At 39.4% G+C, this 27,937-nt stretch overlaps 1 protein-coding gene across 1 annotated transcript in view; it reads left to right on the forward strand.

Annotated features, from left to right (window-relative positions):
- The window catches only part of CAP2 (cyclase associated actin cytoskeleton regulatory protein 2), a 69,553-nt gene that overhangs the window by 20,798 nt on the left and 20,818 nt on the right, over positions 1-27,937 (forward strand). The window contains exons 4-7 of the mRNA XM_005512537.4: positions 12,998-13,075; positions 24,607-24,750; positions 24,982-25,067; positions 26,784-26,889. Coding sequence (XP_005512594.2) covers positions 12,998-13,075; positions 24,607-24,750; positions 24,982-25,067; positions 26,784-26,889 — 414 coding nt within the window. The remainder of the gene's footprint in view (positions 1-12,997; positions 13,076-24,606; positions 24,751-24,981; positions 25,068-26,783; positions 26,890-27,937) is intronic.

Raw genomic sequence — 27,937 nt, forward strand, 5'->3', positions numbered from 1 at the left:
TCATGAACAAGGCAATTTGCTTACAGGGCAACAGAATGCACAAGTGTATTCTCGTGTTCATCTTTTGTGCTCAGAGGCTGTGCGGTTTTAGGCATTGTGTTGAAAGTTGAATTAGAGCTCAGAAAGGAGGATGATGTCAACATGCCCAAAGAGAAGCTTGCTGTCAGGCTGCCTTTGCATTTCTATGATAGGTATTTTCTGCTACATGAAATAAACACCAAACCAAGTAGCTACCACAGGACTGGGAAAAACAGAATACATAGAAAAGAATAAAAAGACAAACATTTTTATAGCATACAAAATGCACTCGGCTGAAAGAAAGCGACTAAGTGTAGAAAACAGTACTGCTATCCATCAAAAGTAAAAAAAGAGCAAGTAACCATGATCCAATAAAAGCAGCCTTTGAAATCTATCAATATTAAAGTTGATTTTGTAATGCTAACTCAGCTATATTTCTCACCCTGTATGTGCACTACAAGACATTTCATAACATAAGCAATAAAGAACGTTCACTTTAGTATGACAAGAAAGATGGATACGCAGTTATACACAGTGTAGCCGAGTGCCTAATCCAGAAAAATGTACCATTTTTAGGAGCTTTACAACTTTGGATTGCCCTGTTCCAAAGGACGACTTCACTCGTGGCCTAGGCGTTGGGTCTGGCTTTCAAAACAAGCAGGATTTATTGGGTCATTTATTGGTGTGCAGACTTGGTTGCACCTGACCATTAAAACACCTGGTTTGGAATAGAGATGGCTCCTGAGCATGAAGAACCTGCTCATTGTGAGTCTAGACCAACACCCCCTGAAAGAATGGGAGCTTTTCCCAATAATTTTGGTGGGAGCTGGATGAGGCTGTTAGTTTCTTGACACCAACATTGCAGTAAATACCACTTGCTTTTCTTCTTATTTAAGAAGGCAAGGAAGATACAAAAGTCGAACAGATTCTATTGAAATATACAGGCCGTGGTGGCCAATACTGGGTATTTATTTAGTTGTGTATTGCTGGCACAAGAAATATGCACCTGTAAATTTAGGGTGGTGGTGATAGGAATATATGATGAGAATGTTCCATATGGCATTCCCTCAGTCAGAAGCATAACAAATCAGAAACACAAACAGTCAAGGCTGTCAGCCATTCTTCATAACCTGTTTTCGTGGGGCTTCTTCGCATATGGAGTAGTTCCTGACTAAACCCAGAAGTAGCTCTGTTGATTTCAAAGTAGTGCAGTTGATCAGGAACCATTTTTGGGGTAAGGGTCTAAAACTGTTGTCCCGTAAAAACACAGATAATATCTGAATGTTGTTACATATTAAAATGGGATTTTCTGATCTCCAAAGGATGCCAGGAAAAATGTATCTGAATGATTTGAGTGGGAAACCTTATTGCAATGGGAATCCAAACAAAACTCCATTGTGTTTGCCCAAGAAAATGTTAAAAGATAACTTGTTCATATGAAAAAAATCAACAATCGTGAAGGGCTGTTTAATCGACCGGATGAATTCAGAATACTATCCAGAATAATATCCAGTGTTCAGACTAGCTTTAAGGTCTATGTTTTACCAATCCACTTAATTAATGATTGGCACAAATAATCAAGGCCTACATTATCTTTTCAGCCATTTGAAGTCCAAATCAGAACTCCTTCTATGCTTATGCTAATTTTGCTATCCTCTAAAATATTTTCACTGAAGCCCTTTAAGAGCAAATTTGAATCTACTGACAGGAAACCTGTTTTTCTTGGTGGCTTTCCAGGAGAAGTACTGTATAGAACTAGAGTGTCCCACAGGTTGAAAACTACTGCATCAGCTTAACCAAAAATCATTAGGTGATAAAACTACATGGCTAAATTAGCTAGCTAAATGACTAATAGCTTTAGTGTGTAGATCAGCCGACCTCAAAGCCACCAAGACAGTGTGAGAGTGTCTCAAAGAACCTGTTGCAAAGTTGTGGTGTAGGACACTTGCCAGCATAAAGCAGGGAGAAACTTAGGAGGGAGATTTGGAGACATGGAGTTGGCACAGATCCAAGGTCCATGGGGAAGTCTTGAGAAGGTAATCTGACTTTTTTACTTTGCCTTCTGATTCAGAACAGTCCAGGTTTGGGAGGCCATGGGTGGTGGGTCATTTCAGGCACTCAGCCTTGGAACAGTGAGGTCTGTGGTTCTTACAGCAGTAATTTCCAGTGAACCACTGCCAAATTAAACTATCTTGATCCATCAGGAAAACCAAGACAGAGGAGCAGAGAGACAGTGTCCCTGCTTCTCTCATCAGCCTCAACCTCTTGTGACTAAAAACTTTCTTTACTTGCATCATTGCTCATGGTTCTTATTTCTCTTGTGAATAATTATGATTTTTCAAGTTGCAGTGGTAACATTATTTAAGCCCATTTATTTCAAGCTGAAAAACACACATCCATGATTATTTTTTCTTTTTTTCCTGTTTTTGGACACACATCTCCCGTGCTTGATTGATGTCATTTGTTGCTACAGGCTATAAGCAAGTCTTTTATTAATTTTCAGTCCCATTCTTTCTGAAAAGCACATGCACCCTTTTCACTCATCCTGCCTCCCCATCCCTGACCTGCTTTTATTTTGCTAGTTGGTGGTTGCAACTGTTTTGAGTGTATAGAAATGCTGGGCTTGGAAACTGAGAAGGCTGTTCATTATAGTCAGCAAAAATCCAAACAATGAGCTCAGAATCTGGCTCTTCAGTCAGTTTCTAGTAAAAAGGAGTTCAGTGAATAATGAGAATTAAGCCACAAGGGAAACCGACGTGCGGTTTGAATGTTGTTTTAAATAAGCTAGGAATGCTGTCAGGAGTGATGAGGGTAGAATGTGGCCACAAATGGGTATTGCCTCTTTTTATCCAGTATGAACTGCATGATCAATATGGCCAGATTAATTAATATTGAAGAGTCCATTAGGATAGATTAAACCATGTCACTGTCACTGCTAACTTCTGTTAGTCTACTAACATCCATAAACAGAACTACATATTTCCCTAATAAATCTGAACTGCAAACCAATTTAATTTTTGCTGTTTAGTTTCGTAAGTTGAATTGCATGTTTTATTCTAAGTCTCAGAGCTATAATAAAAAGATTGGTTTGAGGTCTTGAAGTAGATCTTTGAGGCTGAAATATTTCTTTTGTGTTGTTTTAATACATATTCTGTTTAAAAAAAACAAAACAAAACACCTTAGGTCCAATCTGCTTTTGAAGCACATCACTGTGCATGTAGATAACCACCTTGCCTTTGAGAGAAGCTGAGGCTCCCTGTCCAAGTAAATGTGTGCTATTGATTTTTAGCACTTCTGAAAAGGAAAGCCTGGCTTGGGTAGAAAGAAACTTTAAATATCATTATAGATGTGTCAGCTTTAAGCTTTGAACTTTCTTCCGTGTTAGCTCATTTTGGCCGGGGTCTGGGATTCTTCCAAGGTGATAAAAACGGAAGCGAAGTTACAAGGAGGCAGATCCTGGCACTTTCAGCCTTTGAGATGCTTTCAGGGAGCTCAGCGGGACTGCTTGCAGCATGAGGTGGGCAACGTCACCAGTTGTCCTCAAGTACGTGAGAGGCAGAACACACACAAAACCATTTTAGTATAAGAACCTATTTATCCAAGCTCTCTCTCTAAAGACAGTGCAATTTCTTACAAATGGATGGTTCTCCAGACTTTATATTATGGAATCTGGCATCTGTCAGACACAGAAAGTCAAGAAATCAGCTCCTCAGTAGGGTGCCCAGTGAACACTCCTAGAAAAATATTCATGAAGTGATACCTCAACAAGTGCTGTAACCTTTTTTATTTACAGAGGTAAACATCTGAAATTCCTGGAACTTGTATTTGTTTAATCAGAGACACACAAAAGACATCCTAAAGCCTGGGAAATCCCAGCACCTTTTCTGAAATTTCCTCAGCGTGGATTTGGACCTTCACTGAGAAGTGCTGGTGAAGAAATAGCTGGGGTAGAGAGTGGGACTGCTTAGTAGCAGATCTCTGGGGCAAAGCAGCCCATCAGAGAGGGAGCTGGAGTGCCTGCAGCCAGCGCAGGCAAAATCGTGGTTGTACAGCTGACAATGAGACCTGCAGGCCCCTGAGATCTCTCTGGTTGTCTGATGTGCTGGTGTACAGGGTCTGTTCCATGTAGGACGTGTAGGTTTGCCTTCCTCAGGGGATGAGGTCTCTCCACAAATAATTCCTCAACATGGGCAGCCAGGCTCTCCAAAGAATTCTGAACTCAGATGTCCATGGGAAGAAAAAAAAATCAACCTCAATTTTAAAAATGTTTGATCTTGATAAGAGCTGAAGTTGGACTTCATCTATTCAGTACATTATATGTGGTTCCTATTTATTTAAGGAAGTGATGCCTTCAGAGACGAAGCATGTAGCTCCAATAGTAGAAACTAGCAGCTTTGGAAGCCTGTGAAACTTTAATGTACCGTAGTTTCTGTTCTTTAATGAAATCCTTGAAGTGGGCTGGTTATCCTTTCTTGTCTCTCTTTGAGAACCTGCTTGCTTTTGCAGGCTAGTCAGGATGAAGAGCTATAAGAGGTTGCTCAGCAAGATTGTGGGTAACTTCGTAAATGCTTGTGCAGGTTGGGGTGCTTTCTATCTCCTCTCCCTGATACTGATTAAAAAAAATTACAATTTGTCGATAGCATAAGCTTTGACATGTTACACAAATTATATTTCCATATTGTCATTGGTTCCATTAATTCCTGTGGAAAACTGCATACTTTCTGAGATGTCATTCTTTTACAGTGTTAGCCTTTCACCTCAAGACTCCTGGGGACAAACTGGAGGCAGGTCAAGACCAACTGACCACTATTTGCTATTCCTCATACTCTAAAACTCATAAAACATACTATGACAGTCTTTGATTAATAGATGCTCCAACCAACAATGGTAGCCAATATAGATTTCAGTGGTATATACTCTGTGCTGTAGAGAAGCCATTTGTTCTTAACATGTTTGGCTGTTTTTATCAGCTGTTTGTTTCTATAATTATCACTAATTATATACCATGAAGGCAGAACATGACAGCACAAATTCTGCACGGCTGACAATCAATTTTGGGGATGTCCAGTCTATAGATAAGCACCAGGGACTGGAAGATCAGGTGTTGCAATGTGCCAATAGCATCTTTTATTGATGCGGAGACCTCTAAATGTAAATCCATGACTGTCTGCTGTGCAATGAAATGGCTTTGAAATCTCCAGCAGGTGACCGACTCTTTGCAGAAGACAGCAGTCTGCAATGTAAATGGCAAACTTGAATTCTTGAACATTTTCAATAGACCACATCTTCTGTAACGTGTGGACTATTTATTTTTGCACACAATTCTATGCTGAATCTTCTGGAATCCCTAATTAGCATCACACTACATCACTTTTTTGGACTTCCATGTAGAAGTTAAAATGAACAGAAGTCAAGAGAGCTGCAGATTTTTGGCTGTTGTAAAAGAGATTAATGAAGAATTTGTGAATCTGGAAGACACAGAATCAGCCTGAGCTTCAGGAAAGCATTAACTAGTCAAGACCTTTGGTCTGGACTTGCTCTGCTTCTCAGATGGGTGGAGGTTATTAGAGATGTTTTGGGAGAATATGATCTCCTACTACTTCACTTGGCAGTAATCAGTAGATGCAATGGTCCTGCAGCCAAATATTTATATCTGTTTGAAACAGTGACAGATGAACAAAATAACTGACTGCTTCTGTTACCAAGATTAATAATTAATTATTTATCAAAGCTGACATTTAAATAGTATTCATTATGTTTTAAAGCTAAGAATCCCTTGAGAACAATCTCAACAATTCATGTCATTCAAACCTGGGAGAACTCAAGAGGAAATTCTGGAATACTGGGGCAAATGTTATTGGTGCAAAAGAGGCAGAACCTGTACATTCTTTATCCAAGGCAATAATTTTGTAATTAATGTAAAAACTACTATCATGGCTTTTACTCCAGCACATCTGTACAGTTTGTGTTTCAGATGGAGAAATAAAATGGCAGCAACAATTTACCCCAAACAATTCTATCCATCTGTCTTATATCATTAGCATTGAAAGATCTTTAAGAGGTATGAGCTCTGAGTGATTTAAGTCACGGTCAAGCTTACTAAAAGGTAAAGTTAACTAACCTAGATACAAATGCTACTCTGAGGCAACAAATCAGTAATACTGGCTAGCACTGTGCACAGTTACATGACACAGTGTTTAATACACTGGCAGATATAAACAACTAGAGAGAACAGCACTGATATAACTTTACATTGGTACTGGACAGGCAGTAGCAATGCTGAGAAATTTTAGCAAAAATTCCCTAATATAGACATAGCCATGAAGGCTGAAAAACACACACAAAAAACCCCAGTAACAGAGGACAGCTGATTGGTGGTAGTCAAATACATCTGTCTGAAAATAGAAAATATCTGGGCTGGTGTCTGGCTCCATCAAAATCAATGGCAAATCTCCCATTTACTTCAATTTTGACTAGAATTTCAACCCTGTTTTCTGCATGGACCAGTGGGATAAAGGTGACAGGGTTTTTTAAATTTCTTTCTTTCCTTTTCCTTTTCTAGTATAAAAAGTTTGGAGAACTGCCACTGGCTCTTCAGCATTTGGCCCAGTTTAAAAAAAATCTTTATCAGCCATTTAGCTGTACAAAATAAATACTGTCTCTTCGGCCGGCCTGGATAGTTTCTATGGCAGCCCCATACTTAATCTAAACTCCATTCTTTTTCCATTTCTTGCTTCTCCCTTCAAGCCACCAGCCACTTCACCACTTCACTTTGAAGAGGCTCTTGAAAGCAGAATGTAAAAGGCAAACTATTTCTTTTCCTCGGGCAGTACTGTCCCTTTTAGAGAAAGACTGAGGTTTCTGCTCATGAAGGTGAAGCTCCAGCTGTAGTTATCATTTGCTGTCAGGCAGTGTGTCTTTCGCTAGACCCAAAGGACCCAGAATTTTTTCTGCAGAAACTACAATCAGAACTCTGAATCACTAAATTACAGTTATTTCCCTCATGTCCTCTTTACTATTTTGTTTCAGAATAAAGTAATTAAGTATATTTAGAAATATTTTAGAGATATGTATTTTGATTTGCAAATTATCACTGTTAATGTTAGCGTGTATATATATGCAGATAGATATTATCCTCCAGCAACAGAAGTCCAGTGGATTCTGATCTTTACATTATGCTTTTCAGTGCTATGACTCTGAGGAAATACATTATTAAATATAATAGTATTTGACAAATTTAATATTATCAGGTCAACATGATAATTTTCTTGACTAAATTTCATTAGAAAATCCTTTGTTTGTTTCTCTTGTATTTAGGTTTGTTGGTTTGTTTTTTTTTTTCAAAGACTGAATTTATTTGCAACTCAAGATTTGAATGCATGTGCCTGTTTCTTCTTGTAGTTTGCCAAACTGTTGTCACATAAATAATATTTGTATTTATTAGTGCTTGGATACCAGAATGATGGGCAACTTAGCTTGAATTAAAACATTCAAAATGAGAGAGAGACAGATCCTAAAATCACATCTGCTCTGAACAACTGAACTTTGCCAAAGCAAACTGGTAGTTTAAGCTCCAGGTTCAGTGCATCTACCATCTACTCAGTCTGAAAGAGTGCAAGTTTGGGTGGAATCCACACTCAACGCTACTTCAAACAGGGCAGAAGCACTGTCACCATTACATGTTTCTCACAGAGCCTCTGGCAAATATTTCAAGCAGTGTCTTCTGGGAAGGATCAAAAGTTGGCATTGTATCGTGACACAGAAGGTTAAACCAGTTGTTATTAAAAAGGTGATTTCTAAACACAGATGATTCCTCCATTGAGTTCTGGAGGCTTCACTGTGAAGAGGCCTGTCTGTGCCTTGACTGCGATGGCGACAGATGGGTCACTCACAGGTTTCAACAGGTGTCAGATTTGGCAGATGTTGCATATGTGTCAGACTTTGGCTCTTCCAACCATATTGGTGACCTCACTCAGCTGTCAAACACACCTGAGGTAAAGGAATAAGACATTTATTCCGCATTTCACTGATGGGGAAACAGAGGCGGTGAATGGAACGCCACACGGTCCTGGCATTCAGGCTCACAGTCACAGCCGTCTCCTCCAGCTCCCAGAACAAACTGCTGAAAGCCAAGTAGGAAATGCTTTGAGGAACTGGCTTCCTTCAAAATATTCGCCTCAGCTGAGGAAGCTGTCTGATGATTGCTGTGTCCATGCATCATCCCAGGAGTGCCAGAAGGATTACCCAGAGTCTTTAGATGTCAATTATCTGTTGCTCCAAAATACACCCATTTCTTTCTGCAGACAGATGTGTGCGAATTTGTGGTCTAGTCTACTTTGATAAATGTACTTTTGAATCTCATGCATTTTTGACACTCAGGCTTCATTACTATTATTCATTATAACTGAAAGAGTTTCAGCTGATTTGTCCTGTGGCAATCTTTGGGCTGAGCCTCACAAGCTGTCTCATTAGTCTTCACTGGATATGAGGGTCTAAAGAAAAGCGTCAACTTTCTATAAAAAGTAGTGCTGGCTGCTTAGTTACACAGCTGTCCTGCTAAACAGGAGACAGTCATGAAGTGTCACATTTCAAAGACCAAGAAAGAACTGGAAGGGTGATAGACTGAACTAATACATTCTTAATGAGAAGAAGCTCTTCTGTTATTTTGTTGGGATGCGTGGAAAGAAGTACCGCATGCTTGGCAAGAGTAAAACTCAGAAAGGCATTTTTGATGCTGTTGGAGAAAGAAGGAAGTAACTGTGGCAGAAGTCCTACAAAATTCTACTTGAAAAATGCAAGAACTGTGTCAGCACGATCCTTTAAGACTGAAATTCAAAGGTGAGGGAGTGAGTGCTCTGATCTCTACACAACTAAAAGCTTTTGGGGCTGGATAAATTCTAGGCATACAGCACATGCCTTACAATCAGTGTCGAGTCCACTGACCACTGAATGTTCCCAACAACCTATAATAAATTTGGAATAATAAGAAAATGCAAAAAGCCAGAGTTTTCATGCACCAGAGGTAACTCAATGAGTTACCAATGGCTTGAGTGCCCTCAAAGACACCTCCCAGGTGTTTTGAGAAAATGGCCTTGGCCACACTCTGCAGTAAAGGAGGAGGAGGAGTAATGAACATTAAAGAGTAACACTTGTCTGGAGGAGAAGTACATCTTATTCCACACCCAAAAATAGTTAAAACACCGGTCAGATGAGCAAGACACATGTATGAGGCATACTCAAGGAATGTCAGTCTTTTAGGAACATCAGTGTACATCATCCAACAATCTGTTCCAGCTCTGATCAAATCCCAGTGCTTCATCAGAAAGAGGTGAAGAATCGGACAACACACCAGTTGTTACTTTGAGGGGAGAAAAAAATCCTCTTCAGCCTCCATGAGTGACCAGTGGGAACCCAAAAGTGTGGATTTAATGCATTGTAAACAAAGTACCAAACAGACACATTTTTCAAATCTCACTGCGGCTACCAGCTCAGTAGATGTTCAGGAACTTACAAAACAGTCTTAATTTTCCGTATCTAAGAACACTTTGCTCTTGTTTTATGAGCTGTTTCATCAGCATTTAAAGCTCTGTCTTAAAATAATGCTGATTCTTTGTAGGAATTTCGAAGATCGCTTCTGAACTTCACTTTCTGGATAGCTGGAAATCTTTTAAATTTGAGACTATGATTACTCGTGACCCAGCTGACAGCCCTGTCATCTTCCTTCTCTGTTATTTACATTCTGTATGAGAATCATCATATTTCTCAGCCACCGTATTGCTAAGCAAAACAAGCGAAACTTTAACATTTCTTGTATGGCAGATACTTAGTGCTCTAAACATTCCAATAGGTTTTCTCTGCATCAGTTCTGAATTAAACTCATCTTTATTTAACACAGATGACTAGTGTTCTACACAGAATTCCAGAGGAGGTCCTCTCCAATGCTACTGACACTTCCATAGCTCTACTAAAAGTATTTTGCCATATCCATTACAGAAGTGCATAAGCTCTTTTCACAAAGCCACATTCCTGGCTTTCACACTTGTATTTTCCAGTCTTCATTTCCAATTAATCACTTCCTTGTTTACACCCAAAATTATGCATTGTTTTAAAGGGGTGGAGTGGAGGACTGCTAAACTTTATCCTTTTCATATTACCTGTGCCAACAAAGTTGTCTTACTCTTCTGAAGTGATGAGTCCTTCCTGACTTTGTGTGGCCCACAAATTTTATGAGTGCACAGCTAATTCTTGCTCTTAGGACACTAATAAACATATTGCTAGTTCCTAAAACTAATCCCTGAGAAACACAACTAGCAACTTTCCTCCTCGCAAGTAACACCACCTGTAGTATACCCTATTGTTGTCTCCATGTATCCAGCTTCTTATCCAACTTAGGAGTTTTTATACTAATTTGCATCATTTCCACTTAAAGCAGGAGTTTCCTATGAGGACCCATGATAAGCTTTTTATATAATATCTAAATGTACTGGATCTGACACATTATCCTTGCCTAAAAAACTCAAAACTCTAAACAATCCCCAAAAGTAATGATTTTAACTGCAGATGATCCTATTGTAATTTCTCCCATTTTTTAAAAATTTTCATGTGTGTTTTTAATCACTCTTTTCAAATCCATTCTTAATGTGCATGGTGCCAAAGTCAAACTAACAGCCATGAAATCACTTGACATACTTTGCGCCCCTCTTCTTGGGCATATTTGCCTAGTCCATCATTGCATACTTCTGTCATCTGGTACTATCTTCAAGTGATATACATTTAAAATAGTTTCTGCTTGTGCTTCCATCTTCCAGTGTCTTCAGTACTCTAGAAAGAAGATACTATGGACCCAATTATTTTGTCACACATATATTTGACTTCCCTTTCAAATTATGTAATTCCCATTGATTTATCATCATTCTCCTTAGCTGTCCTTTCAGTATCTTCAGGTACACCAGCTTCCTTGAAATTGGAGAAAGGCATTTATTCAACCACAGGTAAGCTATACATCAAGAATAATGCAGATATGCCCTGCTTACCCTGCAGGTCACTGCCACGGCCTCACTTCATTGCTTTATTTCTTTATTGTTCCAGCACCTAAAAACAATAAAGCTTTCTTTTATTTTTCTGTGCAAGGTGCAGTCCAACAAGGCCCTTCTCAATCATTCATTTGCTTCTATGTTTTATAATGCCTGGAAAAAAGTTCTCCTTGATAATCAAGGCCTCTTCTCATTCTTTGGAGGTTTTGTACCTATTCTTATTATCTTGCTTTAGTTACTTACTCATTCAGAGACGAGCCCTTTCCTACAATTTCTCCCTCCTGCCCAGCATGCATAGATTATTTCTATTCTTAATGTAAATCTGTCCTTTCCTGCATTCAAATCATTAGGGTCCTCAGGCCAGTCATCTTCATTCACTGATCTCTTTTCTAAAAGTTTGCTATTCTAATTCTTTGCTATAAATTTATTTTTGCCCATCTTGCAATTTAAGAAGAACCAAATCCATTCATTATCACTTCCTCCTATAACATTAGTTTTTGGTCAGCTGTTCTGCAAGATCCTCCTCGCACAAAAAACTAAGCTTAAAATAGCACACATTTTGTTGTTTTATGAATTTCTGTATCAAAAAGTCAGTCTTCTGAAATGTCTAAGAATATCTAAACCTTGTTATTATTGATGGTATTTATGTCTATGCCTGGAAAATTTAACTCTCCTATGCTCACGCAAATTCCTTTATTATTTATTTCTTTATCTATTTATAGACATGGTTGCCCTCTTTCAAATCTCAGCCTGTCAGACCATAATATCCCCTTGTCCCCAAACACTGTCCAAGTTTGGTCTCTTTTACCATCTTCCTTGCAGTGACTTTCATGCTAACAGATTATGTTTTATTCATGCCATCACATTTTAAGAGGAATAAACATAATTTGGCTGTTTTACTTTGCTACAACTTCGAATTTCCTGACTTTTATGTATTTTAAGTTGCATCCACATAGGTCCGTATATAAAATTTCCTTGTTTCCTTTTTAGATTGAAGAAACCCCAAGGAAAAACAGCATGAGCTTCCCCACCCTTTCACAAAGTGATTATAAATGTACCTATTCATATTAGATTAACTTAACAGAATTTGGGGTGCTTTGGTTTCTACTTAGCAATAAACACTAGCTATGAATAGTTCTTTTCTATACCAATATTGCTTTCTTCTAGTCCCTGCTCATCCACTTGAATGAGGTGTAGGTGATACTGAAATAGCAATAATCAATGTATGTCACCCATAATGTACAAAAAATGTGGAGTGTTCAAAAACAAAAAGACCAGAAATTTGAACAGTAGAGTCCACCTGGGGGTGTAGAGATTTACCTCCCATCCACACTGTTACCATGTCAACATGCTGTCAGATGCAGCTTTAAGCCAAATTCTAGAGTTCTGTGGGGGAAAATTGCCCCAAAGTCTTCAGCCACCATCTCTCATAGCCATTGATCTTAGGGTCTGCTCCCAGAGGACAGGCAAGGAATGAACTGCAGCAGAGTCCCTCAGCAAATATGCCAAACTCAACTACTCAAGTACGACTCAACATCACTACAACCTAAGTCACAGTTGAACGGAATGTTTGCAGTTTGGTGTTCTCAGTGGTAATAAGTTGTCATCAGGTATTCAAGGATAAACATCACCATTAAAATGCCTAAACATCCTCTGAAGTGTTAAAATTAAGTCCTCCTGTGACTAATCTTATAAATGATAACCAAAAGATTGCATATCAACTTGTTTTACTTCCTATCTGAAGAAGACAGGGAACCTAACCTTAGATTTCAAAAAATTTATAGCTAAGCCAGTACTGTAATACATTTCTTCCAGTCAGCCTTGCTGTGATTTAGATGAGAAGCTGCAAGCAAGATTTGAGCTGTCACACTTGACTTTGAGCTGCCAAGAAGAGGTATTGGAGGTTACAGGCTAAGGTTTAATTTATATTCCTCCTTTTGTTACAGGCAGAGATGGTGCGTGCTGCTTTCCAAGCGCAGAGATCTTTCCTGGTGTTAGCATCTCAATGTCAAGAGCCTCAAGAGGTAAGAAAAGTGACCTAGAGTTTCTAGAGAAAGTATATTAAAAAGGCTGTGTTCCCATGTGTCATCAATCCCTGCATTTGCTTTTATTTGTTGCTTTATTTTTACAGTGCACTTAGAGACTTGCTTTCAGTTTTATTAGCATGGTGCTGCAATAATCAGAAAGCCACAGTCCAGAGTTAAAAACCTTTTCTGTACCAGTACATATAAAATCATTGAAGAAATCAAAGGAGGTGTCCACTTTAGAGCTGTAAGTGGGATCAGTGTTTCTCTAGAAGGTGGAAATGCCATGGAATAGACTGGCTTTTTGCTGGCTGTCCAGGGATGCTGTAGGGCAGGCTCTGAAATCAAGGGATAAGCTAGTGACAGAAAAATCAATACTGGCCCATATACTCAGTATTCTTCAAGATGAGGTCCAGGCTAGCCCAATTCTGGAAGGAAGGCAAAGCATTTTGTCATGAAAAAAAAAGAAAAACAAGTTGATTTATATACTTATTTTAGTGGCAACTATTTAAATCCTTCCCTCACAACTAGAAAGCGCAGGGAGGCTGTGGAGTTGTTATGAAATCTGATTTGTAGTTTTTGCATGGCACAGAGTTTTGGTGAATAGCGCCGTATCCTTCCTGGGAACAACCACATAGCGCTTCTCTGGGGCCACCCTCGAACCTTCCTTCTTAGAGCATGCAGAAACTAAAGTCTTCTCTTGCATAGCGCCCCACAGACTTCAGTTCTTTTCCACCAGCTCCCTGCTCCATAGTTCACTAAATTACATATTTTCAAATCACAGCTCTCTGCCATGGACATAAATTATTGAAATTTTGCTGTCACTATCGTTCTTAGAGACACAAATTAGAAGCTCTTCTAATCAGTATGTTTTAATGGCAAGGGTAGTCAAGAAAAAAAAAAAGCACAGATATTCCAGGCGAGGCTTTAGATTTATAGAGTTGCAAGCAAGAAGGGATCAGTTGTTTTTCCAGCTGTCCCTGATCTCAGAGAGTAAAAGTGGGTCATGACTCACAGAGAACAGGCAAAATTCCCACTGGTGCAGACCTCAAGCAGTCATTTATATTGGCTGTGAATACAATTGCACCCAGTGGCCCACAAAACTCTTCAGGCTCCTAGGTAAAATATTCCCCGATGAACAGTTTCTGATGGCCCACAACAAAATGCAATGTGCTGAAGCGCTGGTATTATCTCGGGTCTGGTGAGAGCAGAAGCTCTGGCTCGCTGTTTGGCCTCATGTTCTGATGTGCCACCGGTTTGATTTCCTCTGCTTTTCAAGTGGGAATGCCACGGCTTCTCCCCACTTTTAGCCTCACAACTTACAGACCTGAAGTCAAGGCTTTGAGATTTTTTTCAACTGTAAAGTTTAGAAACTTTCATTTTTAAAATGGCAATAAACAAGGAAAAAAAGATCAAAAACAGATATAAAAAGAGATTCTCCAGCAATCCAGAATGACAGTTACAGAAGCATGAAGAAAAGCAACAAATAATAAAAACCTTACTATAAACATTACCAGAGCTGGCCATGTGTATCCATAGGTCTTAGTTGCATGTTATCAGGCTTGCATAGATTTCTGCAACTTGCTGAAGGCAAGAAAGTATACTTTTATCATTTAACTGTCTTTTAGCACCAAGGAAATGCCATATGTGTGTACACATCATTCCAAAGTTAAAACACCAGGAATATTGCAGACTGAATTTCCTTTCACTCTTTTTTGCACATACTTTTTGCACAGATAATTCAGCTATATTATAGACCTGAAAATAATTAAAGGCTGCCTATTCTGTGCAACTTGAACGGTATTTTCCACTGCAAAGCGTGATGGTTCCAGGCACCAGGCTTTTTATATCTCCATCTCAACAGGGAAAATAATCCCGTTGTAAAGCCGTATAGGTTAACCGTTTTGAAAAATCTGGTTATCACTGGCTAACACGGGAGAAGGAAAGCAGCAGGGGTCCTCCCCCCCACATCCCCAGTACCTTGTTCATGTGATATCATCTGGGCTCTGGTTGTATTTATAGCCTAGAGCCACGGAGACAGCCTGGAATCCAAACAGGAAAGCTAATCATTAGTGTATCAGAATGCACAGAGCAGAGAAAAGCAAATGAAGATGACAGCATATCTACAAATGCAAGAGAAAAGAGAGTAATTCTGTCATTCAGCTGTCTAGACTGTTTGCTTTATAATGTAAAGCTGTGAATGAGCCAGCGAGTTGCGATTATGGCATAGTAGCTTTGTAGACATTCAGAGACAGCAGTGTGGAGACTGAGGGGATTTACTGAGTTCCTGTCATGTTGGGATGTCATACATGGTGCCTTTAAAGAAAAAAAAAGAGGGAGGGGGAAATGCCCTGGTAAAATAAATCAGCTCAGCTCTTGCAGCTTACAAACTAATGAAGAAGGAATTCAAACAAAAAGAAAGCTCCTATATGTATAATAGTCCTTAGATTTTTTTGTGCTCAGCGGAGAGAAATGTATATCTTACAAAAAGCAATATTTTTTCCCCGCTATGAAAATGTTGAAGCTCTAGTATTCATTTAGCTCTTTAACTCCTGCTATGAGTCGCTAGCAAACATTTTCAAACAGTTAAGCTTGCTGAAGTTGCTTTTGCAGAGTTTTGCTTCTTGTTAATAAATGTTGATATTTTTTCATTTGGAATCTGTTGCAGCGCACTGCCTTTATTATCTGTATATGTGAAAATAGTAGGAGTCGAGAAGGTAATTCCAGCTGGCATACCAATCTAGCATCAACTGCAATAAATTACTTTGCAGAGTGCATGTTCTGTTACTTTTTATGGTCATGTTCTATATTTGTAAGTGCAGTGGAAGAGATCACATGATGAAGCCACCGGTTGATATTCCTGTTTGTGTATGTCCCAGCTTATGGCTGCTGGATACAGGCTCATTCAGGAAGATGGGATTCTGCAGTTCATCCACTTATTAGAAACTATTTTCTGACACCAAACTTCAAATAGTAAAGAAAAAAGATTCTATTATAAATTGTTGACTATATATTAAATAGTACAGAGAAGATGGAGAAGGGAAATTAAATTAGAATATTGCTATATTCTGTTTAAAAAGGTATTTTGAGACCATACATTTACATGTTGCTTGGGCAATCCAGAAGATTTTAACATAAACCTCCACAACATACTCCGAAACAGTTTGGATCTGAATTTTCTATTCCCCATAATCTAATTCAAATACAATTCTGATTGAAATGTTATTATTTTATTGTATAGTAATTTTAAAAGTTATCAGTGTTCCTGAGCAAGTTTATATTTTTAACATATTTTTTTTACTTTATGGTCATGAATACTGATGTACAAGATCACTACTCAAAGGCACTGCACTGAATTCACTGTGAATGGGGACTTACATGCTGCCTTCTTTTTATGAGGGGTTTCATTTCGCTTTAAAAGTTCAAACAATCTTAAGAGTTGCTCTGAGGGCATGAATGATCCAGTGTTCCCATAATGGAAACTAGGTAACGAGGTAAGTTTTTCTGTGAATCTATATAAACATATCCAGGACAAGCATACTCATGGTAAGAAGTACTACAAACAGATTTAAATGACAGATGAAGTTCAGGCTATAACTGATTGCATAATTTCTCATTTAAAAAAATGCTGAGTTCATATGACTGCCAGAGCTTATGGATTTAATTACTAACGTTGTGCAGACAAGCATTCCAATTAAATACCTAGCTTAAATATCCAGATTCTGCACAGAGGTGGGAGGAGAGGGGTGGAAGGAAGTGAGAGATGAAGGAGAGCTTTCCCTTTTCTAACTAGAAAAGGCGGGGGGGGGGGGGGGGGGGAACCTGAAATCTAAGAAACTGTATTTGAAGGGAGACTTAGAGCCATGAGAACAAGTCGTGAGGTTTTTAATTTTTTATAGTCAAGCAAAAGATCTATTGTAGGAGTAGAATAGTTGTGGCAATTTCTTTGAATAAAGAAGTCATTCTTAGAATTTTTATATAGAAATCAAATATGAAGATTTACAGTTCCCTACTCTCTGACAGTGTAGGATTGCTCTTTTTTTTCTCTCTTCTATTTTTGAAGTACTTCAGTAACAGGACTCCTAGGACTCCTTATCCTGCATCCTAGCAGGATTTGTTTTCTAATTACCTTGATTTTCTTATGTCATTCAATTTCCCACTTCTTTTCCTCATACTTACTGGGATCAGCCTTACTGTTTTCCAAAAATATGAAGAGTGAGATACCCCTCATCTTGTTAGTTTACTTACTCATGCAAAAGAGTTGGAGACAAGTTTTGCTGCCATTCTGCTCAGTTGACTGCTGCAAACCTGCACCTCTGTATCTAGAAATAGCTCGAGGAAGAATTTAGTTCAGTCCTTTTAAGGTCCTAAGGTCCCAAACTTAGAGCAGGTGCCAAGAGTGACATGGACAGAGCCTGAGAGTCCTGAGCTCTAAAGGGAACCCCTTCCCCCTCCTGTGCTCTGAAATCTTGCCAAGCTGTTGACATATTTCTGTTATCAGCGAGCCTACAAATGCATGCGACATGTCGTCACAGCCGCAGTGAGGGACCAACTGGCAGGTTTCAGTCGCCAGCCTGCTGCCTTACAGCATTCACAGGCTCATTTTTGGATATTGTTGCAAACTCTTACTCAGTTTCAGGTCCAGATAGCCCCCTTGACACCTGTTATCTCATAATTTTGTCTCAAATGCGCTCAACTGCATTTAACCAGCCCCAAGCTCATTTTATTTTCTGATCATAGAATCATTTACATTGGAAAAGAACTTTAAGATCATCGAGTCTAACCGTAATGCTGCCAAGTCCACCACTAAACCATGTCCCTATGTGCCACATCTACACATCTTTTAAACACCTCCAGGGATGGTGACTCCGCCACTTCCCTGGGCAGCCTGTTCCAATGCCTGACAGCCCTTCATGTGAAGAAATGTTTCTTAATATCCAATCTGAACCTCCCCTGGCACAACCTGAGGACATTTCCTCTTGTCCTATCACTTGCTACTTGGGAGAAGAGACCAACCCCCTCCATGCTACAACCTCCTTTCAGGTAGTTGTAGACAGCGATCAAGTCTCCTCTCAGCCTCCTTTTCTCCAGGCTGAACAGCCCCCGTTCCCTCAGCTGCTCCTCATCAGACTTGTGCTCCAGACCCTCACCAGCTTCACTGCTCTTCTTTGGACACACTCCAGCACCTCAGCATCTTTCTTGTAGTTAACTTCTGCAGGTATCCTTGTACCATTTCTCTTTCCTCGTATGTGTTTGCCAAAACTACCAAGTCGATAGCCCCTGCCATGAGAAGATGGATGCTTTTGAGATTCAGCCCTGCCCCAGGGGCAGAGCATTCAGCCAGAAGGCGGCCAAGAGACACCTGAGGATCCAGGGAGTACAGAAGGGCCACAATCAGTGCAACATCTCCCAGCCTGTTACAAAGAGAAACAGAGGCAGAGATGCATGTTATCGCACAACTCTGGACTGGCTCACATCAATGCCATGGACTCTCCAGCAGTTCATGTTCTGTGTGAGAACCAGACTCCAGTAAGCAAAGGATCCTTGCACTTGTTTACTCCAGTATGTCTGTACTTGGGCTAAGAACAGCATCACCCTGTAAGGAAGACATTGCAGAAGATAATACTCTCTATCTTGTCTAGCTCCTCCTCTGACGTACTTGCTAAGCAATTCTGGGGATCCTACAGACTCTCATTGGAATTCTGTTGTGTCCTAAAATACTGTCCTAAAATCACCAGGCTACTTTTCAATCCCTGTAGCAATGTTCATATTCAAACTGTGCTAAACCCAAATCCAAACCAGTATGCTCTTTTTTCTGTGCTACGCAATTGTTTCCCGGATTTCTGGACTATGCATGATCTTCTAAAAGGGAAAGCACTGGAGATACAGCTGACTGAAAAGCAGGGCTTTTTGGTTCATGGGTTATTTAATTTTTTTCTAATTTTACTTTGGTCTATATCACACCACAACCCATGATTTTTGAATTCTGAAACTTACGCTGTTTGTCTTTCACATTCCTCTTCATTTGCCCTTCCTCAGAGTCTATGTTTCAAAACAAACCCACAAATGACCAAACTAGTAATTTGTCATGTGGGGTTAAGGTTTGGTCTTCCCTTTCCCCCGCCCCAAAGCGCAAAATTGCTACAGCTAATATTGGCTGTTAGATTGAGAATTTATGTGTTATCTAAGAGGAATAAAAGCCAAATACCAATTAAGTCACTTTGGAAGCACACAAATGTGTCTGAGCATCTGTGCTGATGAAGCTGACCAGACATTTCTGCAGATTTGTCTCTCTGTGTCATAGTCCTGCTGTTGCGCAGCAGTGAGTTAAAGTGGCAAAAACTGCACTATTGACAAACAAATCAAACGCTTCTTAGGCCACTATGTTGAAGATTCACAATCTAAGAAAACAAGACCAGGATAAATTAACGTCTCTCTGTAACTAGTTAGGAGGAGACTTTTGAACCCTGAAAATACCAGAATACTAGAGGGACATGAATGTAATGATCATAGAGGAAGATCTCAGGTGGTCTTTACTTGCAATCAGAAAATGCCTGCAAAGAAAGCATTGGCTTAAGGTGTAGTGAGTTATACTGCAATTTTAAAAGCAAAACTGTGGTAGCAAATGTGGAACACTTTCTGCAAAGAGAAATGGAGATAGGCAGAGCTAGAAGAACAGTTTGACAGCTGCCAAGAAAAGCTGGTATCGTTTTTGCTATGGAAGCAATAATGAAAAGTAAAAAAAAAAAAAAGTAAACATTTGAGGAATCTGGATGCACCATTGGGATGCTCAAAGTTAGCAACTAGCTTAGATTCACCTCTGGAAAAATAAAAAACTCTATATACTTGAAGAAAGAGGTTACTCCTCAGCCTAATCTGAACACTGATTCCATTCAGACTGTTGATGCACAGTTACAACAGAAAAGACAGGCCTTTCTTAAACCACATATATATAAAAAAAAAACCTCAAGCCCTAACTTAAATTTTAACATCTTCTTTACAGATTGCCTTTTACAAAATACGGAAAATTACTGTTAATCTAAAACTTTTAGTTCTAGAATCATAGACACTCATAGCAGAAATGCATCTCACTGGTGATCACTGAGGCTCCCAGTATCTTATTCCTATCGATACGAGATGGGATTCTGCTCATCAGGGTAGTCATGTTGTGTAAGGTGTCCTTCTAGGCTCTCTTTACAGTAAATTCCAGCACCTCTAGAATGCAGTCTTCACATCTATTAATATCTTCTAATATATAGTCTTCTAACATCTATTAATAGGTGGAAATAATTTCCCAGGGACACCGTGTTCTTCATTCACAATAGAGGGAATCAAGTCTCAGCTGAGAGCAGATGCTCACCTTTTGAATTGCTAGAACTGAGCGTGGCGGATGCTATCCATGACGTCTTTCATCTCTTGAAAGGATGAGATGTGGGAAGGGACTGTACTAGGCTGTTTGCAGAGATAATGGCTGTGTATACGTTAATGTTTTAGTTCACAGTGGGACTATATTTTTCCTTCAAATCAGTCCCATTTACTATGCTGTGATTCACGTTGTGAAGCAGTCTTAGGGTGTACAAAAAATGGTATCTTTGTGATGAAGTTGAATGAAAGATACACTTCCAGACAGCACCTAAACCACGATTTACAGCTAGTCCAACATAACCCCCCTAACCACATATAATGTGAATGTCAGGGTGTCAGCACCAACTGTTAAGCACTACAGAACCATTCCTATTAGGCTGCACTGCTTGCCAACATACACAAAGACAGCTGATTCAAATCACCTCCATGTTTCAAACCTGCCTGTGAAACATACAGGGTAAGTACGGTGGAAATTTTGAACTGACAGACGAAAATAAAAGAACTGTAGACCATGGAAGAAAGGTTGCAGTCATGCTCTTCTGGTTGCAGCTGAGTAAAATGAAGGGCTGCTGATCCCAAATGCTCTCAGCTTTCTCCTGCTGCTCCTATGCCAAAGGTTGCCACCCCCTCAGTTAGCCAAACTTAAAAGGGTATTTGTTCCCTTGCCATGTTTTTTCATAATAGGTCAGGTTGATGTAAACACTATAATAGTGAGGTCTGAATTTTGTTGCCTTCCATTAACATAAAAATTCTTCAGTAAACAGTTTCACCCCTCAAAACCATGTACGATTAGCTTAGAAATACGTAAGATCTTTCAAAACTGTATTTTTATTTACCTGCTGGGTTTTGTGCCTTTGTGATTCATGCTGGCAGGTTTCTGGACAACAACGGTCCTGAGAAAATATCCACTTTCTCAAATTAAAGCTGAGATTTTCAAGTAATCACTGGCTCAAGCAGCCAAAGCTTAAGCAAGCCCCTCAGTTTAGTGTGATTTCACAGGCAAATAGCAAAACCCACAAAACACAAAAGCTTGGCCATTCTTCTGAATTAAACCCGTGTGCCCCAGTCCTGTTAAACGTGTCATCTGGGGAACTTCTTGTGAGAGTATTACAATAATGTGCATGAGAAGAAAGTCTGTTTGGTGAGGCCTGTTGGAACACTGGTGTGCCAGGCCATTTTCTGAGACTGGGTTGAGACTGTGAAGTCTCTGAAGCCGAAGCCTAAGGCAGTTCTTGTTGCATGCTGTAACTGTTTTGGATCGGTTTAGCTAATCACTGCAGCAGTCTTACTGCCCTTGATTTTCTCATATGAATTACAAGACATGGACGGAAGCTGGCTGGCTGTTTAGGTATTAATATTTTAAAAGACCATCTGGTTTAAATAATTATTTAAAAAGGACAAAGACATACTGGGAATTAGTTTTGATATTTCTAAGTTGTGCCACTGTTGCATTTTTAAACATTTCAGCAAAACTGATATTATAATAGGAGTGGTGTTTATACAAAGACTCTTAACTTTCTGTTAAACAACTGTTCTGTGTCTTAAATGACAAGAAATTTTATCTAGCACATGCCAAAGGCATGCTGAAGATTTTTCCAACGGCTCTGATTCATCTCCTTGAATTCATTTTTTCTTAGAGATACAGTATAGACAATAATTTTATTAACAACCAGCTGTTTTAATATTCACTGCAATAAAGAGATCATTCTTCTAGAACACTCAGCACAACTGGTTCTGCATTGTGGAGCCAAACAAGACTGATTACTGACAGGATTAACGACCCTTTTTATACCCGTATGCCATACACTATAATTCATCTGCAGTTTAATCACTAAATAAAAATTTAGAACTGACTGCGTGGAGACAAGATTGAATTAAGTGATTCCTTGCAGGCTGGTGTTCCTTTGTGTCCAGCCCTTGCACAGAAACTTGGCTCACAAGGCGCTTGCACATACACAGAGCCAGCAGCCCTGGCAGGGTAGGACGGGGTCCCAGCGAAGGGAAGGCAGCCTGGTCTGCTCCCCTGTACATCTCACAAGTGACAGGGCTGGGCAAAACCTCAAGCCCTTTGTGGCTCCTTCTGGTGTCCCTCCAGTGCCAGATTACTTTGAGCTGCTTTCCTTAGCAATATATATTTCACCTTTACAATTCCCACAAGGCACTTTTTAATGTGAAATTACATAAATCCACTATGTTTTTATGAACTGGACAGTTTAAGTCCTGTGTTCTGAGGGGCAGAAATTCTGTCTGTATCACTGACAGAAAACCCTCACAAAAGTGGTTGGGAGTTTTTCTGGCAGGTGTAGGAGAAGGTGTGGGTCTTATGGTACCATTCAGGAAAATGTTTGGCCCTCATTTTGACTTCTTACATGTAAATATCAAGGTGTTCTACAAAACAAACCAGCTATATAGCATAATTTCATATACAGGAAGTTGAAGCACAGAAGGTAATGGAGCTTTTCTGAAACATGATGGTAATTTGGTGGGAGAGCTGCAAAGAGAAACCCCATTTATGGACTCCCACTTCTGTGCCCCATCCACAGAAATGTGCTGCCTCCCAGTGCTGTCTAGATATACCAGGCATCTGCAGAGCTGTATTTTTAGCCCTGATATTCTTTTTGGCTGGAACTGGGCCATGAAGATTCGCAGTAAGCTAAGGACTGTAAATATCCCTTAGACTTTATGGGAGGAAAACTGGCGTAATATCAAAGCAGAACAAGCACTTTCTTAAATTTCAGTTTTGCTAACTACTGTCATACTTGAAAGATTTCCCTGCAAAATAAGAAAGAACCTACCAGCTGCAGCATGTTGTAAACAAGCAAAAATTAGAAAGAAGAATTCCTGCAGACTTTATCATGTTATGGCAACAAAATCAGTTTCTAAGAACTACAAATCATGGAGGTTTCAGGGCTTTTTCAGACTTAATGGCTTACGCTGGTCATTACAGCGTCAACAAAAAATCTTTTCATCTCCCAGTAATACTGTAAATATTTGTTTTCTCCCAAAGAAAAAAAAGACCAAATATCCCCATGCCTTTCAAATGCATAGGGCTTTCTCAAAATTACATTACCACTAAAATATTAAGGCTCCACAGTTGGATCAAAATTCTTTTAAAAATGCAGATCCACTTCTTTGTCATGTTTTTGGAGTGTCCTCTGACCTATGATCATCCATAGCAGACATGCTTATTTTAAGGTGACATAAAATTCTCTAAAGCTGAGGTCTTGTGGAAGGGTGAACAGAAATATCTTGCAGATGACAGAGATCAAGCAGGACACATGCACACATCGTCTTCTGTGTGTCATGACAGCATTAGTCCCCAGCAGTTGTTTTGCTTCTAACTATTGACGCCCTGTCCCTCGGTGTGCTGTTTCCAACTGGAAGAATCTTTCCCAGTAAGTTAGTGCTCCACATTAGTTTCTCCGAGACACTGGGCCAGTGTGATCAGCATTCACTTTGCACAGGAAAGAGCTTGGGTAGCTTCTACATTCATTCTGCTTTTCACTCAGACACTATTCCTTCTGCTCAACAGTCACTCCCCTGGATACCATTCATTTCTGATTAACACAAGAGAATTTCCACAAACCACGGCTTGCAGGCAGTATGTTTCCCATGAAATCATCCCACATTACTTGCAGCCAAAGGAAATTAAAACATTAAAACCTACCAATAGGGAAAGCTAAAATTGATATTGCCTTACTTTCTCGGTCTTGTTGCCAGATGATAAGACACCACTAACCTAACAAGCAGTTTGTGTTTCTTACAGAAAGAACAACTTGGTTAATAACTTCAAAAACTCAAGCTGTTATAAAGATTCTCAAAACGTTCCAGGAATGTCAGATGAAAAATACAAACATTCTGCACACTCTGAACGATGGGGTCTCTATGGGTCTTAACCTGAGCAGCATGTGAAAATACTGCCAGTGCTAAGAACAATTTTTGCTGCAACACATTATTAATCGTTAATGTCTGTGAATTTTGCTGCTGCAGCCAGAGGAGGGTAATTAAATTGTTACTTTAGTGTAGAGAATATGCTGACCTTTCTTTCCAACTGTTACATCAATGGGCAGGGAGGGCAATGTTAACCAACAGGTAGTTTTTGGATCACCCATTGTAACAGCAGCATCTTCTTTCTTTCTTTCTTTCTTTTTTTTTTCCCCTTTCAGAATGAGGTGGCTATGCTTCTCAAGCCAATATCAGAGAAAATTCAGGAAATCCAGAACTTCAGAGAGAGGAACAGAGGAAGTAAAATGTTCAACCACCTCTCAGCTGTCAGCGAGAGCATCCCTGCCCTTGGGTGGATAGCAGTGGTGAGCGACACAGGGTGGCTGGGAGGGCTGTACATGTGCTCTGGATGGTGTGGCCCAGAATAGTACAAAATCTTGCGTAACTCTGCAGTCTCATCTGCCTAGTTCTTCAGTCTACTATACCCAAAGAAGGTGTTTCTTATTATCCCTAATACGTCAGGGAGGGTGTCTGACTAATGTTTTACTTCCTTTCTCCTTCTGTTGTTTCCTGCTACCATGGGTTGATGGTCCTAGTCTCCTAAACCAGGCCCTTATGTCAAGGAGATGAATGATGCTGCCACCTTTTATACTAACAGGGTATTAAAGGACTACAAGAACAGGTATGTTGCCAAGCCCCAGTATCTACTAGCCAGAGAACAGAACATTACCCACACCAACAGGGTTCACAATGCCATCACAGAAAGCATTTTGTAAACTAAAAAGCATTTGGTAAAATCTGCTTGCAGTAGTATATTTTCCCCTCCTCATCTTTGACCTGCAGCATGTTGCAGTGAGAGTGGCAGCAGCTCTGGCGGTGCTGGTTTTTAACTCTCTGCAAATTTTAGGATTACATTTCATTTTTTTGCATTCCAGCATCATAAGCTTATATGCAAATGCATATTTACGTATCAGCATGTGGCCAGCTAGCTGCTCCGTGTCCTCATCTCACTTGTGCACTCATACTGTTGCTGTTCTCGCTCTTTGCTTGGAAATTTGCATTTGGGTGGTAGCTGTATATAACTGAGCATATAATTCTGTAGCTCCCAGTTTGATTTTTTTCTGTACCACTGCATTGTTCTTAAAGAGCACAAGGAATTAACAAAAAAAAAGGTCCATTAATGAGATCTGTGAGCTGACAGAGAAAGAGAAAAAAATACAGGTCCTTCCTATGCCCTCTTTTAAAAGTCATGTATAAATCCTGTTGATTTGGTACTTTTGGAAGCCAGATTTTGGCAAAGAACTGTGTTTGCTATTGAGTTTTTCCTCTTTAATAAGGAAAACTTTATATATATATAAACCATTTGTATATATTTATATTTATTGCATATGTATAAATATATATTATATACTATCTACAATATTTTATGTTATATATATTATGTATTATTCCTGAAGCCTCAGTTTACTTACTGAAGTTAGTACCTACTGGGGTAACTGAAGATTTTTACAATATAGCTTTATTAATTATTCTGGAGAAGAAAATGTCTTACACAGCAGTTATTTAGGTATTTCATTCTTCCTCTGATACGTAATTCTTTTCCTGTTTTTCACTGAATCAGATCACAATGTCTTCCAAAGTAATGGAAGGCTCTCTCTTGACTTCAGTAGGCTGTGGATTAAACCTGTTGATTCAGATCCTCAGCAGTATTAAGCATCAGGCTCCAAAGGAAAAAAGCAGGAGGTAGACACTCAAATCCTTGTAAGCATCCAGGCCATAGCCATCACTGTTCAGTAATAATCCTTCATAATTAAGGAGTCCATCTGACAAGCAGTTGCTCTCTCTCTCTCTCTCTCTCCATATTTCTTGTTTTCACTTACTGTCCCATTGAAAGACTAAGTCTTCCAAACAATGATTCCAGAGTCAACTTGTGACTTGTACTTTAAAAATTCTTGATGTATAAATATTTTAGTGTGATGACTGTAACATGATCCAGTATTACCCTGGCTACATATGAACTTGGAAGCCAGAACATCTTACAGAACCCACAGATATTTAATTTCCTAAAATTCAGCACCCTGAAACTGAGCCTGGGTAATGGCTGCACAACTCCATATGCCTTCAGTGCTTCTTCAGTTGGCTTTGAGCCTGAACAGGATGACGACTGACCCTTGCAGCAGGAAGCACTCTGCCCTTGTTTGTCCTCTGGAAGGATCTAAAAGCTTTCCAGTGTAGTACACCTCAGGATTTTTGGCACTGGGCTGGCTGGCTGCCTGCTAACTTGATTTGTCCGTGGCTTTAAGGCAGACATTGGGGTTTACTTGCTTTAAGCAAGAGTAGCAATGCTTTATGGTTTTAAGTACATTAACACATATAAATAATGTGTCTGTTTTTGCAGTGACACACGCCATGTTGATTGGGTGAAGTCATATCTGAACATCTGGTCTGAGCTTCAAGCTTATATCAAAGAGCATCACACCACAGGTCTCACCTGGAGTAAAACTGTAAGTACTCTTTACTTCTTCATGGAGAACCGTAAAATGCCAGTAACCAATTTGTCTTTTAATACGGATCATTAGCTCAGGTAGAAATAAATATCTAGACCAGGAACAGAAGTCAAGGTCCATGGACTTCCCAACCAAGCCAACAAAAGTTTGAAAGACAGGTGGAAAAGATGTGTCAGGCCATTGTGATAAAGGTTTGGATGAAGAGGGAAGAATTACATGAGACGGTTATAGCCATAAGCCTCAGCTGCAGATGGTGAGGGGACGCAGACACAATTCTGCAGGTCTGCTACAGCAGGAGGTAGGAACAAAAACAAATGCCCAAAATTTGAAGGACAAGTCAGACGAAAGGAAAATAGGGGGGACATGACAGGGAAAGGAGAAGAGTGGTGGAAAGAATCTGAACAAAGAGGGATATTTAATAACAGGAAAAACAAACTCAAGGGATACATACCTTTTATTACTTCATAGATACCTATCTTTATAAAACTGTTATTTTATACATAGAGAAATAATTTCTGAAATACACATATATATAGAGAAAGTAAATATAACTGTATGCCTAACTATGTATGCTCTCTCTATATGTATTTACATAAACATCATCTGTGTGTTACATCTGAGATGCATAGAAAGATGATGGCTATGAATATGGTTCTCTAAAGAGATGTATAAACACAAAGTATTAATCTTCTGTTGGATAGAAGAGTTTATGTCCACTGTCTACATTGATGCAATGTTCTCTATTATTCTAATAATGTGCTTATGTTTATTATCAAGTTAGGAGAATCACTGGAGTATATTAAAAATTTAATCAGCCAGCTGTTATCATCTCCTAAACCTAACAGTACACTCACATGCTTGCACATGCAATTTTTCACACCAAGTTTATAATTTCTTCTGTATAGGCAAATATTAATATTTTTTTCAAAACTGAATGACTATTCAGAGGACTGATGTAGGCTACTGGATAATTTAATTCCCAGACCAGACCAAACCAAACCAAACCAAAGACAGACTTTAACAGGGCCTGTACTGACAGGAGAAG

Source organism: Columba livia, chromosome 2 (assembly GCF_036013475.1).
Source record: "Columba livia isolate bColLiv1 breed racing homer chromosome 2, bColLiv1.pat.W.v2, whole genome shotgun sequence".
Classification (NCBI taxonomy): Eukaryota; Metazoa; Chordata; class Aves; order Columbiformes; family Columbidae; genus Columba; species Columba livia.